The following is a 14787-nucleotide window of genomic DNA, read 5'->3' as shown; positions in this document are numbered from 1 at the left end:
CCTCCCCCACTGCACCAGGGGCTTCAGAGTTTGGAGGCAACACTCAACTGCTCTCCTGTAAATGTTAATGAGCCTACCAGGTGAATGGACCACTCCCCCGGCTGGATGTGGCATCCTTGTGCAACAGACAATCTGAGTATACTTGTGCCACTGCAGCCCTGCCCTGTCAAAAAGTTCCTGCCCCAGGCTTGAAAGGCGCTATGTAGGAGGGTGGGCAAGTCTGGGGAAAGGGGGCGGTGCAGGAGCCCAGGAAATTCACTGTTTCAGTCCTGTGTCTCCCTGCCCACCCTTCCAGGACTTACCTGAGAGCCGGCAGCTGCTCAATGGTCCAGCCATAGCAGGCCCGGAGCGGGGCACATCCAGCGGGCCCTCGGCCTCTGACTCAGTGGTTCGGGAGCCCACGTCAGAGACATCACCCTCTTCCCCCTCGGTGCTGTGTCGGCGGGGTCTGCGCTGCCAGTTCTGGATGGCCTGGCGCCGCAGGCCTGAGCTGCGAGGGGGCTGGGACCGTTCTGAGCCCCCATTGGCAGCCTGGGCCCGTGTGCCCAAGCCCCCAGGGCCACTGTCCTCAGGGACCCCCTCCTCTGGTCTGGGCAGCTCCAGACTGTCACTGTCATAGCAGCCTGAGCTCTGGGATGCGGCTGGCACACGGCTGGAGGCCCTGAGGCAGGGTGGACCGCACAGTAAGGGGTGAGAGGCCCCAGGCCTGCCCAAACTCCCCACTCTGTCCCTACCATCAGCCAAGGGCAACCCACCCGCCCTGCTTTCCAAAAGCCCCCTCTGGGTGAGGAAAGGCAGACACAGGTGAGCCAGGGAGGGGAGGGGCAGAGGATGACACAAGCCCCAGACAGGCCAGCGGATCTTTCCAGGGCGAGGGTAGACTGCATGGGGTGGGCTGGGCCCGAGGCTTACCCTGTGCTGGGAGAGGAGCCATGCCGTGACACTGCATATGTGCTAGGCATGGCCGGGCCTGCGTGGTGTTCTCGCTGTGGGCCCCAAGAGTGGGAGGTAAAGGAAGGGGCAGAGGAGCCAAGAGGATGAGCAGGAATAGCAGGGGAAACGGTAAAAGATGGAGAGGAGGGGAGGAGAGAGAAGGAAAAAAGTTGGGAAAGATGGACAAATGGACAGACAGACAGCCCAGAGAGGCAGGCTCACCAGCCGCCTCCCCACATCCACCCAGCACCCTGAACCCCAGCTAGTGGCTCCTGGGCTCTCATTTGCAGGGATGGGCAGAGATAGCTGCTGAGGGCTGGGGCCACTGGATCACATCTCCCTACAGCCTTAGGGGCTGCCACTGGCACTCCTGCCGAATCAGAGGGGCTCCCCTGTTCCCAGCATCTGCTCATGGAGGAAAAGCCAAAGAAGGGGCAGATGGGGCATCATGGGGAGAGGTCTGGCCATGTGAAAGGTGAGGTTGCGGGGGGCCAGGTGTGCAGACAAAGGAGGGAAGGCATGTGGGCACTCACCATTCTGCCTGGGCCCCGGGCATTGGGGCCAGCGCCACCTCCCCCACCTCCACGGCCCAGGCTGGCGCTGGGCGTGCTGCCACAGCTGCTGCTGATGACCTGCAGCTGCCGCTCGGCACGGTCAGCCCGCTCAAGGAGCTCCTCAATGAACTGCTGCAGCCGCAGCTTGGCGCTGGCCTCCCGCGCCGCTGTCTCCTTCAGGAACTGGTCAATCTGCACCACCTCCCTGGGCCCAGAGCAGTCTCTTACCCCAGAGCCTTGGCCTGCCTGCCCACATCCCCTCCGAAGGAGAGCCCAGCCAGTGCAGGGAGACACCTGCACAGCTGCCTGCGGTGTCTGCCTATGGTCACATGGGTTTCTGCAGAACAGGCCAAGCACACGGCCCCACACGATGACACAGAACAGAAATGCACGCATGCACATTGTACTCGGAGCTACACACTCACACCCTACCCACCCAACACAAGACATGCAACTACACACCCTGCTCTCCACAGAAATACTCAGGCATACTCAGTTCCACACAATCACTCCAGGCACACACACAGCCCCACACACATGTACCCCATGTACATCCATATGCCATAACCAGACATCTCTCTCATAAACACAGACATGTTCAGACACACACACATGCCCTTCAGTACCCAGCATCCCAACACAGCACACTCCTAGGCACACACTTATGAGTCACCAGCCATGTCACATATCCCCACACAGAGCCCCATTACACAGCCCCAGGCACAGCCCCACACATTCATGTTTCTATACTCACATCATGTTCCAGCTCGGACACGTGCTCAAGTGTGAGACACGCAAAGAACCATGGGGGCACAGTACCACCGACATAGTCAAATACACTTTCAGGAACATTCAAAAATATACGCTAAGTCACATCAACACGCAGAGGAATACACTCAAATGTGGAAGCATACTGAGAGTTTGCACCAACTTGTAGGAGTTCATGAACACATGCACACTTAGAATCACATGTGTACTTACTCCCAATTGCATTCCCGGTTGTTTGTGTGTCCATTCAACATTTATTGAGCACCTTCTAGGTGCCAGGCACTGTTCTAGGTATTGGGGAAACAGCAGTGAACAACTCCTGCCTTTATGGAGTTTATATCACAATGGGGACATATAAATAATATCTATATACAAATGCTCTTTGGCTTACAATGGGGTTACATCCCCATCAGCCCATAATAAGTTGAAAATATCATCAGTCAAACGTGTATTTAATACATTTAACCTACTTCTGAACATCAGTGCTTAGCCTGGCTTACCTTACTTGTGCTCAGAGCACTTATATTAGCCTACAGTTAGACAAATTCACTGAACACAAAGTCTATTTTATGAAAAAAAGTGTTGAATATCTCATGTAATTTATTGGATACTGTACTAAAAAAAGTATGATTGTTCATACTGTTTTTCATTTTCATACAGTATAGTTTCTAATGACTGTGTGGTGCTTTGGTAGCATCAGAAAATAAAAAAATTGTGTCAAACCATTGTAAGTCAGGAGCCATCTGTAGTTCATAATCCTACATTTAAGGACCAGAGAAATGAAGAAGATTGAGACAAAAAGATAGGAAATCCAAGAGTGTCCCAAAAGGCAGGTAGAGAAGGCATGTCAGGGGTCATCTGTGTCAAACGCTGCCAATATGCCAAGTAAGATGATGGTTTGGCTTTAGCAACAGGAAGGTCTCTCTACCAGGGACCCTGGTAGAGGTGGGAATGCGATCAGACTGGGTTCAAGAGAAAGTAAGGAAAGAAGTTGGAGACAAGATGTATAAACAAATACATGGAGTTTTCTGTAAGGCGGAGAGAAAAGGGGCAGTAGCTTAAGGGGAAGAGGGTTAAGGCAGATGGGAGAAATGACATCATGTCTTTATGCTTTTAGGAATGATCTGCAGAAACAGAAAATCTCATGATGGAGAGGGGAAGAGTTGAGCTACGTCTTTAGGAAAGCAAAAGGGAAGAGGATCTGGTGCCAAAATGCAAGAGTTGGCTTGTCTAGGACAGAGAAGGAGAAAGGCACAGTCTTCACAAAGAGGCACAGGGTCACACTGCCATGTCCTCACAGTACCAAGCACCCATCATCGTGACACTCTTGGCCCCACACACCAACACTGCATGCTTGTGGCCATAGATCTGTTACAAAGCCATAACTACATACATAGACACACTCAGGCACGCCCACGGTGATTGTGGTGGCACAGTGACTGGACGGGCACAACCACCTACAGGACTCGAGGGTCTACTCACTGCTGCTTGCGGCTCAGCTCCTGTTCCTTGTGCACCAGGTCCTGCTTGAGCGAAGCCAGCAGCTCCACGCTCACGTCCACCTGGCGCGAGAGCTCAGACGCGCGCTCCTCCAGCTCCTCCTTCTCGCGCCCGAGCCTCGCACTCTCCTGCCGCGCGGTCTCCAGTTCAGCCGCCTTGCGCTCCAGCTCGGCCTGCAGCCGGCCCACCTGACCCGCGATCTTCTGCTCCACCTCCTCGCTCAGCCGCTCCAGCCGCCGGTCCACCTCCAGCTTCTCCAGCGCGCGGATCTTGAGGCGCGCCAGGCCCTCTTCATAGGCCACATCCGCAGGTGAGGGGGACGCGGGGGAGGCGGAGGCCGGCCCGGAGCAGGGGCCGGGGCCGGGCCCAGGTGGCGGCGTCGAGCACGCCGAGGACGCCACGGACTTGCGGGCGAACAGCTCCCCCAGCGGGATCTCGATCTCGCGCAGCGCGTAGCGCGCGGCGGCGGCGGGCACGAGGCCCGGCTCGGCCAACTCCTCGCAGGGCAGGCTGGCGGGCACCAGGTCTCCGGGGAAGTGGGCGAGGGGCGCGTGGTGGTGGTGGTGGTGCAGCAGGTGAGGCGCCGCGGGCGACGGCCCGGCCGCCTGCTCCTTGCCCTGGAAAGACGTGCTCTCGAAGACCTCGCGCCGGGCGCCGGGCACGGCCAGCAGGGCGGCGGGCTCGGGCGCCAGCGGGAAGCCCGAGGCGGCGGCAGCAGCGGCCGCGGCCGCGGCGGCGCCGTCGCAGATGCTGTTGGTCTTGGAGAGGATGTAGAGCGTCTCGTAGGTGTGGCTGTACTCCAGGTGCGCGCGCAGCGACGACAAGCTCCGGAAGCGCTTGTGCTCCCCGCAGCGGGGGCAGCGGTACGGCAGGTCTAGCGAGGCCATGGCCCCGCTGCCCCCGCGGCACGCAGGCTCCACCGCGGCCCCCCTCGCCGGTCAGCCGGGAGCGCTCATGGGGGGCCGCGGGCGAGCCCCACTGCGGGGTCAGGAAGGCTCAGGGCGGCCCGGGGTGAGGAGGCTGGAAGAGAGGATGAGTCTTAGGAAGAGGGTATCGCTGCTTCCACCCCAGCTCCCAGTCCGGAGCTCACATCCCCCAGCCATGAGGAAATTCGCATCGAGGGGGCAAGGGGAGACCTCCCAGAGGAGGCTGGGCTGCTTTCGCACCTGTGGGAGGGCCTGTATATGAGCAAGAGGGAGAGAGAATAAGATGTCGGTTTTTAAAGAGGAGGGTGCGTAATTACTTTTATTTGTAATGGTTCCAACCTGAAAACGACCCAAGTGCTCATCAACGGTAGAATGGTTACAATGATAGAATCTACCCAGCAATAAGAAAATGAACTATTGGTACACAGAGTGACATGGATGAGTTCATCCAATATTATGTTACATGAAAGAAGCCAGACCAAAGAGTGCATGCTTTAGGATTCCAGAGAGATGGAGTTCAAGAACATACACAATTGATAATGAAGAAGTTGGCATAGAGGTCCCCCGCTCGGGGCTACATGAAGAGGCAGGAGGCAGCTTTATGTGATGTGGAGAATGTTCTATATCTGCTCTGAGTGGTGTTTATACAGTTGTGTACATATGTAAATAATCATCAAGCTGTACACTTGAGTGTAAAAGTTGAAGAAGATGCTTATTTTCATTTTTTGCAGACTGCATCCCCACACAGGCTGGGACTATCGTTACCATGTTGCAGTGACCAAGACATCACTCCACCTAATGACATTGCATGTGTCACTGTTTGTTCTGTCCTGATTTCTGCATCACATCCTTCTATCCCTACTATTCCAGGCACTTAGGTCTTTTTCTCAGACCTATTAAAGGTGGGGTGGGCTTCCAGAAAGTGTCCCTGCCCCACCTTCACCCCAAGTGCTTTATTATCCATCCTCCCCACACCCCTTACGGCACAAGGTCCCCCCACCCCTCCACCAATTCGAGCATCCCAACCCTCCTCACCTTCAACTCCTGCTGCCCCTCCATCTCTGGCTTCCTGTCACCCTTCTCCTACCATGTGGGGTCTCCATCCCATTCCTCACTGCCATCCTCTTCCTAACTGCCTGCAGTAGGGCTTCTACTGCCCTGTGATCAAGGTCACAGATCACTTGCTGATCAGACAAGCCAGTTGTCATCAAGGGTCTTCCCCTTCTTGGTCCTGTGCTGATACTGTTGATCCCTCCATCTTCACAGGCTGCTGTGAGCCTTCCTGTATGGATTTTCACCTGGGTTCTGCAACTTCCTGTTCTTGCTGCCTTCCTAAACACCCTCATTCCCTGAGGTCTGCCTCTGTGGCCCTCCATCTCTACCTTCCCCCTAGGCAGGCAGTCAGCTTCCCTCTCATAGGTTTACTTACACCTCTAAGCTCTAGTTCTCCATCCTGACCTGCCACAGAGTTCTGCTGCCTTCTGGCATTCCCACAGGATGTATGGGTGGATGTCTGTTCCCTATGCCAGCCCAGCATCCAGTCCTCCTCCCGGTAACAGCACCCTGCTTTGACCATAGGGAACCATCCTTCCCTACTTTCTCAGTTCACAGGGTCTGGGGTATGTGACATAGACTTGGCAAATCAGTCCTGGGATAAACACAGAGCACCAAAGTTAAGCCAGTGAGCCCCAGGACTGTTCTGGAATGATTGAGGGAAAGCATTCTCTTTGGGATCAGGTTTCTAAGCTGATGGAGAAGGGCAGAGCTGCTGAGGCCATCCTTTCTCCTTTTGAGAGGAGACACCAGGGAATGAAGCCAACCCAAAGAAGCAAAACTTAGAGGGAGAAAGACATTCTCACAGACACTGAGAGCCTGGCCTGTTCAGTTGCACAAAGCAATCAATTCTGTCCCCCCCAACCCCCACCTTTTTTTTGAGATGGAGTCTCACTCTTTCACCCAGGCTGGAGTGCAGTGGTGCAATCTCAGCTCACTACATCCTCTACCTCCCGAGTTCAAGCGATTCTCCTACCGCAGGCTCTCGAGTAGCTGGGATATAGGCATGTGCCACCACGCCTGGCTAACTGTTGTGTATTTTTAGTAGAGACGGGTTTTCACCATGGTGGCCGGGCTGGTCTTGAACTCCTGAACTCAAGTGATCTGCCTGCCTCAGCCTCCGAAAGTGTTGGGATTATAGGTGTGAGCCACTGCGCCTAGCCCCCTATGCCCTTTTTTGCTTAAAGCTAGTTACAGTTAGGTCTGGTTACTTACACTTAGGAAGTACCCTAACTCAGAAATTAGAATCAGAGATGGAAATTTTTAATAGACCCACAAATGAAATTAGCTGAACTAAGGAGGGGGGCATAAGCTGGCACTGCTTTCCCCACTCCCCACTCACAGGGTTGGTGACCCTGTCACAGAACAGCAACAAAACAGCTGATTAAACTGTCTCCCGCCATCCCTGGAGCTCAGGCCATGTACCTACCATGCCTGCAACATTAGGGGATTTGTAGAAAAATGTCAGGATGTCGAGAGTGTCTTTCCCATAGCCTCAGTAAGGTCCAACAAGCAAGAGACACACTCTGGCTGAAAGGAGCCCATCTGAAAGCAGAGAGGAAGAAAATTTGGGCTTGCCCAGAGAGGTCCTTTCTGCCTGCGGCCAGTAATTCAATATGGCTGAGAGTCAGATAATTAAGAGCTAGCTCTTTTCTTCAAGCTAAAGTCAGCTCAAGCGAAGACAGTGAGGCTGGGAACTAAGAAGGAGACAAGCCTGGGGCCTGACAGATACTTGACTCCTCAGGCCCTGCTGAACCCCTCCTGCTGTGTTCTGCCAGCTGGACAGAAGCTTCTCTTATAAGCAGGCTTCTGTTGGGATGCAGCTTGAGTGAGAAGGGGCAGATTAGCTTTTGCCTCCCACCCCAGATTAAGAGTTTGCATTGCCCTGTGGCAGAGGCCCAGCTAGAGGCTGCAGAACCAGGGGCTCCTGGGATGCACAGAACACTGGGGCCTGTTGCTGAGAGATAACCCCTCCCCTCCTACACCACCACCAGGGACTTTATTCAAGAATCATAACTTTCATAGAGGTCTGTAGCTCTGGTTAATAGCTCTGGGGATGACCAAATGCAAACAGACTGAAAAGCCTCCCAATGATTAAGAGAACTGTATTGCCAGATAGGATTGCTCAGCCCCTATGGCTGCCCTGAAGCTCTCCAAACCTGCACCCCTCAGTGCCCCTCCCACAGAGACAGCAAAATCAGAGCAGCAAGATTGGTGTAACAGGGAACCTATTCTTCATCTTTGAGTCAAACATGTGGACCACAGACCAGGTTTTTTTCCTCACCTCTCTCTTCAACTAGGATGGCTTTTCTTCTTTCAGCGATACAGTTTTCTCTCCATCATTGTGGTTGGGCCATAAATGGAAAGACCATGAGCTTAGTATCTAACCAAACAGCCCGTTGCTATTGCCAAGATGTTAAATTGGGGATAGATGTGGTAACTGGGTGAAAACTTCGAATGTCTCCTCCCAGAAGTGGGAGAACTGTGCTTTAAGTTTGGTGAGGGATAGTTGCATTATGATAAACAGGGAAGTATTTTTTAAAATTACACAGGAAAGGGGGTCTGTGTCAATCTTGGACATCTAAGAAGTGAAATACAGTGGATGTTGATTGTTTTTGCTGCCCGGCTCTCGTCCCTCTTGGTTGTGAATTGATTTCCAATTTTCCCTTTGAGAACCATTCGCTGCACCTTTTTTTTTTTTTTTTTGAGATGGAGTTTCGCTCTTGTTACCCAGGCTGGAGTGCAATGGTGCGATATCGGCTCACGGCAACCTCCGCCTCCTGGGTTCAGGCAATTCTCCTGCCTCAGCCTCCTGAGTAGCTGGGATTACAGGCACGTGCCACCATGCCCAGCTAATTTTTTTGTATTTTTAGTAGAGATGGGGTTTCAGCATGTTGACCAGGATGGTCTCGATCTCTTGACCTCGTGATCCACCCACCTCGGCCTCCCAAAGTGCTGGGATTACAGGCTTGAGCCACCGCGCCCGGCCTAATTCGCTGCACTTTGAGTAGATTTGGGTAGGGCTGCCTGCATCCACTGGCTCCCAGGGAACACACATGACCTCAGTCTTTTCCATTAGAGTCACAGTGGTAGGGTCAGTAACAGACTCATTTCTCAATCTGACTGATACAGGTACTTTAGGAGCTGTGCTCAGTAGGTAGGATGTGAGCCTGTAGCTACTTGTGGACATTTTTGTCCTTTCTTTGGGAGAAAAGAAGTAAAAGACCCCTGATGATATCATTTGGGTTTCCACATCTAGATGTGCCTGAAGCTCTAATCCAGGACTTGATCATTAAGAAGGGCTGCAAATGTTTTTCTAGCTTTAATCATTTGGGTCAGTTGCCAGTCTCTAGTAATAAGACTGCAGACTAACACAGTGGCCCACAGTGTCAAAAACAAATCCCAGACTTCTCCTCACCTACTACCCAGCACCTGTTTCTTTTGGTGTCATTGTCCTCCCAGCCAAACCACTGGCCATCTTGATTTTTCTCTCTGATAACCATCAAGACCTACTGTTTTTTTTTTCCTTCCGAGTGCTTTCAGCTCAACTGTTCTTTTCTCATGCTTTGTGCTCTTCCAGACCACAGCCTTCTCACGCTGAGACTGCTGGCCCAGCCTTCAGTCCCACAGCTCTATTCCATCTGTAAAGGCGTCAGATTCCTATGCTCACACTCCTTCAAGGGTACCCCGTCTACTACCAACTGCAGCCCAACTCCTCAGCTTCATGATCTGGCCTCTGTGCTCTTGCCAATTTGAAACCGAAAAGTGGCCTGGCTGTTTCACTTGCAGTTCCTTGATTGTAATGGCTGGACATTTCTTCACATGTACACCAGCCATTTCTATCTCTTTGGCGGCTTGCCTGTGCACTACTTTGCTCATTTTCATACTGAACATTCACATTTTTTAATCGATTTATAAAAGCTTTTAATATTATTGATCTTTTCTCATTTCTATATTGCAAATATTTTTCTCAAGCGTGTTGATTGGCATTTACTTTTGTTCATGGTCTTTATTAACATACTAAAGTTTTAAATTCTGCCGCAGGAAAATCTGATTTTGTTATTATGCTTAGGAAATCTCTCCCTACCCAAAGATTATATAAACAGTTACATATGTTTTCTTTTGAGACTTGTGATTTCCTTTTTTAAAAAATTACAGAATATTTTTTAGAATTAAGAGCTTTTTTAGAATTAAGGATTTACATACTACCAAGTCATTGCCACTTACTTTAGGCTTTATGATTTCCTTTTGGATATTATTTTTTTCTTTTTTTTGAGACAGGGTCTCACTATGTTGCCCAAGCTGGTCTCAAACTGCTAGATTCAAATGATCTACCCACCTCAACCTCCCAAAGTGCTGGGATTATAGGCATGAACCAGTGTACCTGGCCTACATTTGGATTTTTTTGTTTTTTTTTAGACAGAGTTTCGCTCTGTCACCCAGGCTGGAGTGCAGTGGTATGGTGATCTTGGTTCACTGTAACCTCTGCCTCCTGGGTTCAAGTGATTCTCATGTCTCAGCCTCCTGAGTAGCTGGGATTACAGGCACACACCACCATACCTGACTAATTTTTGTATTTTTAGTAGAGATGGGGTTTCACCATGTTGACCAGGCTGGTCTCAAACTCCTGACTTCAGGTGACCTGCCCACCTCAGCCTTCCATAGTGCTGAGATTACAAGTGTGAGCCACCATGCCCAGCCCATTTGCATTTTTTAAACCCAGCTAGAAATTTATGGTATGCATGGTGTGATAGGAATTTTTTTTTTTTTTTTTTTTTTTTGAGACGGAGTTTCGCTCTTGTTACCCAGGCTGGAGTGCAATGGCGCCATCTCGGCTCACCGCAACCTCCGCCTCCCGGGTTCAGGCAATTCTCCTGCCTCAGCCTCCTGAGTAGCTGGGATTACAGGCACGTGCCACCATGCCCAGCTGATTTTTTGTATTTTTAGTAGAGATGGGGTTTCACCATGTTGACCAGGATGGTCTCGATCTCTTGACCTCGTGATCCACCCGCCTCGGCCTCCCAAAGTGCTGGGATTACAGGCGTGAGCCACCGTGCCCGGTCTAGGAATTTTTTAAAACCAACTTTCTTTTATAGACATTTTCACAAATGTTAAAAAATAAGAGTATTATGATGAACTCGTAGGTACTCATCATCCAGCTTCAAGAATTCTCAACTCCTGGCCACTTTTCCTTCATCTGCGCATTACTTCCCTGCTTCACACTTGCCCTACCCCCTCTATCGGATAATTTTGAGCAAATCCTAAATATCATATTATTTCATCCATAAATACCTTAGTATATATATGAGGCAAGACTTAACTTTCTTTTTTTTTTGAGATGTAGTTTTGCTCTGTCTCCCAGGCTGGAGTGAAGTGGTGTGATCTCAGCTCACTGCAACCTCCATCCCTCACCCACCCCTGGATTCAAGTGATTCTTCTGCCTCAGCCTCCCAAGTAGCTAATATTACGGGTGTGCACCATCATGTTGGCCAGGCCTACATTTAGATTTTAATATTAAAATCCAAATGAGCCATGGCACCTGGCCAAAACTTAACTTTCTTTTTTAAAAAAATGATATGTAGTAGGCTGGGTGTGGTGGCTCACGTTTGTAATCCCAGCCCTTTGGGAGGCCGAGGCAGGCGGATTACCTGAATTCAGGAGTTCAAGACCAGCCTGGCCAACATGGTGAAACCCTGTCTCTACTAAAAATGCAAAGATTAGACAGGAGTGGTGGCAGGTACCTGTAATACCAGCCACTCAGGAGACTGAGGCAGGAGAATCGCTTGAACCTGGGAGGCAGGGGTTGCAGTGAGCCAAGATTGCACCATTGTACTCTAACCTGGGCAGCAAGAACAAAACTCTGTCTCCAAAAAAAAAAAAGAAAGAAAGAAAGAAAGAAAGGTGCCAGGAACAGTGGCTCACGCCTGTAATTTCAGCACTTTGAAAGGCTGAGGTGGGTGGATCACGAGGTCAAGAGATCAAGACCATCCTGGCCAACATGGTGAAACCCTGTCTATACTAAAAATACAAAAATTAGCTGGGTGTAGTGGCATGTGCCTGTAGTCCCAGCTTCTTGGGAGGCTGAGGCAGGAGAATGGCTTGAACCCAGGAGGCAGAGGTTGCACTGAGCTGAGATTGCACCACTGCATCAGCCTGGCAACAGAGTGAGACTCCATCTCAAAAAAAAAAAAAAAGATATGTAGTAATTGTTACAACATCACCATCATTTAGCCTTTAGGTTTATTAAAACCCAAAAAGTAGCCTTCAGAAGTAAATCCAAAAGATGGTTCTTTGAAAAGAGCAAGAAAATAAATAGCTCTCTGGCAAATTTATTCAGAGAGAGAATATATATATATAACACATGGGGGATAAAAGAGATATAACTGCTGGCACAGAGAAGATTTTCTTAAATTACTACCAGGTACAACTCTTGGCCCAAATTTTTGAAAATCTGGGTGAACTGAATGCTTTTCTAGGAAAATATATAGTATCAAAATTGACTCAAAAAGAAATAGAAAACTTAAATAGACTAATAACTATAGACAAAACTGAAGAAATTGGCAAAGTGACCAGAGATATTCTAGAGTTCATACACATACACAACTGTTCAAGAACAAAGTTATTCCACAACGTATAGTGAGCTCGGTATCAGGACATCTGTGTGTATCTGTTCATCCTAACTAAGTAGTGGCCCTTCTATACCTTTCAGGGCCCCAGAAGTAGCCAGCCTTCTCCCTGCTCTGCCACCTCTCACCATGTACTTTTGAAGTGCCCCTTTTTGCCTCACAGCATCCTGTTAGCCATGCTGGCAGAGAGCAGGGGAAGGGGAAAGTCTGGGATGAATGTGTCAGGTGGAGGAAGAGAGGGGCTTCTGGGATCCAGGTGCCTCTTCACCCCAGGCCAGTCCACTTTACAGTTGCCCTCCATCTGCTGGAGCTGAGGAATGACTATGAATCTTAGGAAAATTTTTGTCTAGATTTAAGCACCTCCTAAGCATGGCCCCAAAGCTTTGCTTGAATGCAGGTGAAAGGGCAATAAAGGCAGGGGGAGGAGGGACAGAAGGAAAAAGGAAAACAGAAGTGTTGTTCAAATTTTATCCCAGGTCTGTACTATGAGCACCATGACAGAACAGTTGGAGATTTTCCTTTGCATTCTAGTCTCCCCAAATCAGCAACCTCTGCAAGCCCTAACACTATCCTCCTTTTTCAGCCTGGCCCTGCCTCTAGCCCTGTGATTCTCGTCGTATTTGAAATGCCTATCTCAAGCCTACTTTTTCTCAAATCCCCATCAAGGTTTTGTTTGGATAGAAGGATTCTACAGGCTAAACTAATCAGAGATAATTTTTTTAAGGCCTTCAGGTATGTGAGTCTTATCTCTTCAAACAAGACCAACCATCTCAGGATGTGTGTCTTCTCTAGCTCCTGTCTCCTGTCGCATTCCCACACATTGACTCTGCCAGTAACACAGATCATCTTGCATTTCTATGGCTTCCACCATCACGTGGTCACTGATAGTCCCTGCATTGGGCATTATGATTTTCATCTGCTCAGCAAGTCTTCTTCACCTTCTGCTAATAGCAACATCTCATCCTTTCTTTTTTTTCTCTCTCATAGGTAGTAGGAGATTTCACCTGGATCATCCTTTCTTTAGTGAGCTGCCCCTCTGTACTTTATGTGGTTCTGGCCAGGTTGTCAATCCTAGTAGGATGGGCACATGACCCAGGCCTGGCCAATCACAGTATCTCTATGTTCTTGGCCACAGTGATTGACCCAGGGTTGAGTACATTCCTTAAGCTGAGCCAACAGAGTCCTATTGGGAGTTTATATGAAAGATCAAGTAGTCCTCTTGTCCCTCTGGGATCCCATGCTAGGATGGTGAAGCTGTCTATGGACTTGTGCAACCTCCACCCACTACATGGAGAAAGCCCATGCACAGTGGGGAACAAGGTGGCAACACTCAGAGGAAAGCTGGGCCAAGAGCTAGAGAGTTCTCACCACAACTGTGAGCACCTGGGTGTCTAAGACCCATTCATTTCCCTTCTTCCTAGTTATATAAATTGGCAAATTTGCTTAAAGTAGTTTGGGTTGAATTTCTGTCCCTTGCAATCAAGCATCCTAACTAATAGTCTCCCAAATCTGCATTTCTAGCCTAGACTTCTCTCCTAAGCTCTATTCAAACACAACTTATTCTATGTCTGTTTGCTGAATACCTTGAATTACACCATGCCAGGTGCTGTGCTAGGTATGTTGAGGACACAGACAAACAAGATCCAGTCCTGGCCTTCACGCAGGTTTGTTATCTCCCAGGGCAGACTGAGGTGTTAGAGGATACAGTTATGAAATAAACTTATGCAAGAGGCAGGCACAGGTTTCTACACTTAACCTAGCTTGAGGAATTGAGGGACTGGGGAACTCCCAGTGTCAGTAGCATCTAAGCTAACTCTTGAAGAGCAAAATATAATTGCCAGGTGAGGAACAGCAATTATGAGGTTTGGGGAGGAGAAGAAAGGCATTCGGAGCACATGAAACAGCATGTATAAGGGCGAGGAAGTGAGAAACGGTATTCCTCCTTCAGGGAACTATAAGGGTAAGCTCCATGAGGGTAGACACATTGTATATCTCAATCACTGCTATTTCCCCAACACTTATACCAGTGCCTGGCATGGGGCAGGTGCTCATGGGGTAGTGTTTGTGGACTGAATGAATGGCAAGGGCTTGATCAGATTTACAGTTTAGGGAATGAAATACAGGCAGCCAAAGTCAGGAAGAAGGTTGTTGGAACACCAGAAGTGAAATTATTAACCAAGGTAGCAGAAGTGCAAATGGTGAGAAGGATGGATATGAGAGCAATTAAGGAAGGAGAGTTGAGAAGACCTGGTGACAGAATGACTGTGGCAGGTAAGAAAGGGAAGACTCAAGGATAAGGCTCAGGTTTGGGTCTTAAGCAACTGGGAGATGGGGACGTGACTCAGTAAGGAGGAGAAATGGAGGAAGGCAAGTTTTGAAGGGAGATAAGTTTGGTTGTGGATTCCATGAGTTTAAGGTTCCAGTGGG

At 49.8% G+C, this 14787-nt stretch overlaps 1 protein-coding gene across 3 annotated transcripts in view; it reads right to left on the bottom strand.

Annotated features, from left to right (window-relative positions):
• Positions 1 to 14787, bottom strand: part of FBXO41 (F-box protein 41) — a 30607-nt gene that overhangs the window by 10563 nt on the left and 5257 nt on the right. For 2 of the 3 annotated variants that reach the window (XM_039474675.2, XM_039474677.2), the window contains 4 exons: positions 3738 to 4775; positions 1467 to 1692; positions 913 to 986; positions 303 to 661 (listed from right to left, as the gene is read on the bottom strand). In XM_039474675.2, the coding sequence (XP_039330609.1) occupies positions 303 to 661; positions 913 to 986; positions 1467 to 1692; positions 3738 to 4642 (1564 nt within the window). In that variant the 5' untranslated portion in view covers positions 4643 to 4775. Of the gene's footprint in view, positions 1 to 302; positions 662 to 912; positions 987 to 1466; positions 1693 to 3737; positions 4776 to 7163; positions 8567 to 14787 lie in introns of those variants that run through there. The other variant, XM_039474680.2, reaches the window with a different exon arrangement.

Source organism: Saimiri boliviensis, chromosome 1, assembly GCF_048565385.1.
Source record: "Saimiri boliviensis isolate mSaiBol1 chromosome 1, mSaiBol1.pri, whole genome shotgun sequence".
NCBI lineage: Eukaryota > Metazoa > Chordata > Mammalia > Primates > Cebidae > Saimiri > Saimiri boliviensis.
This window is presented reverse-complemented; position numbering and strand designations above follow the sequence as displayed.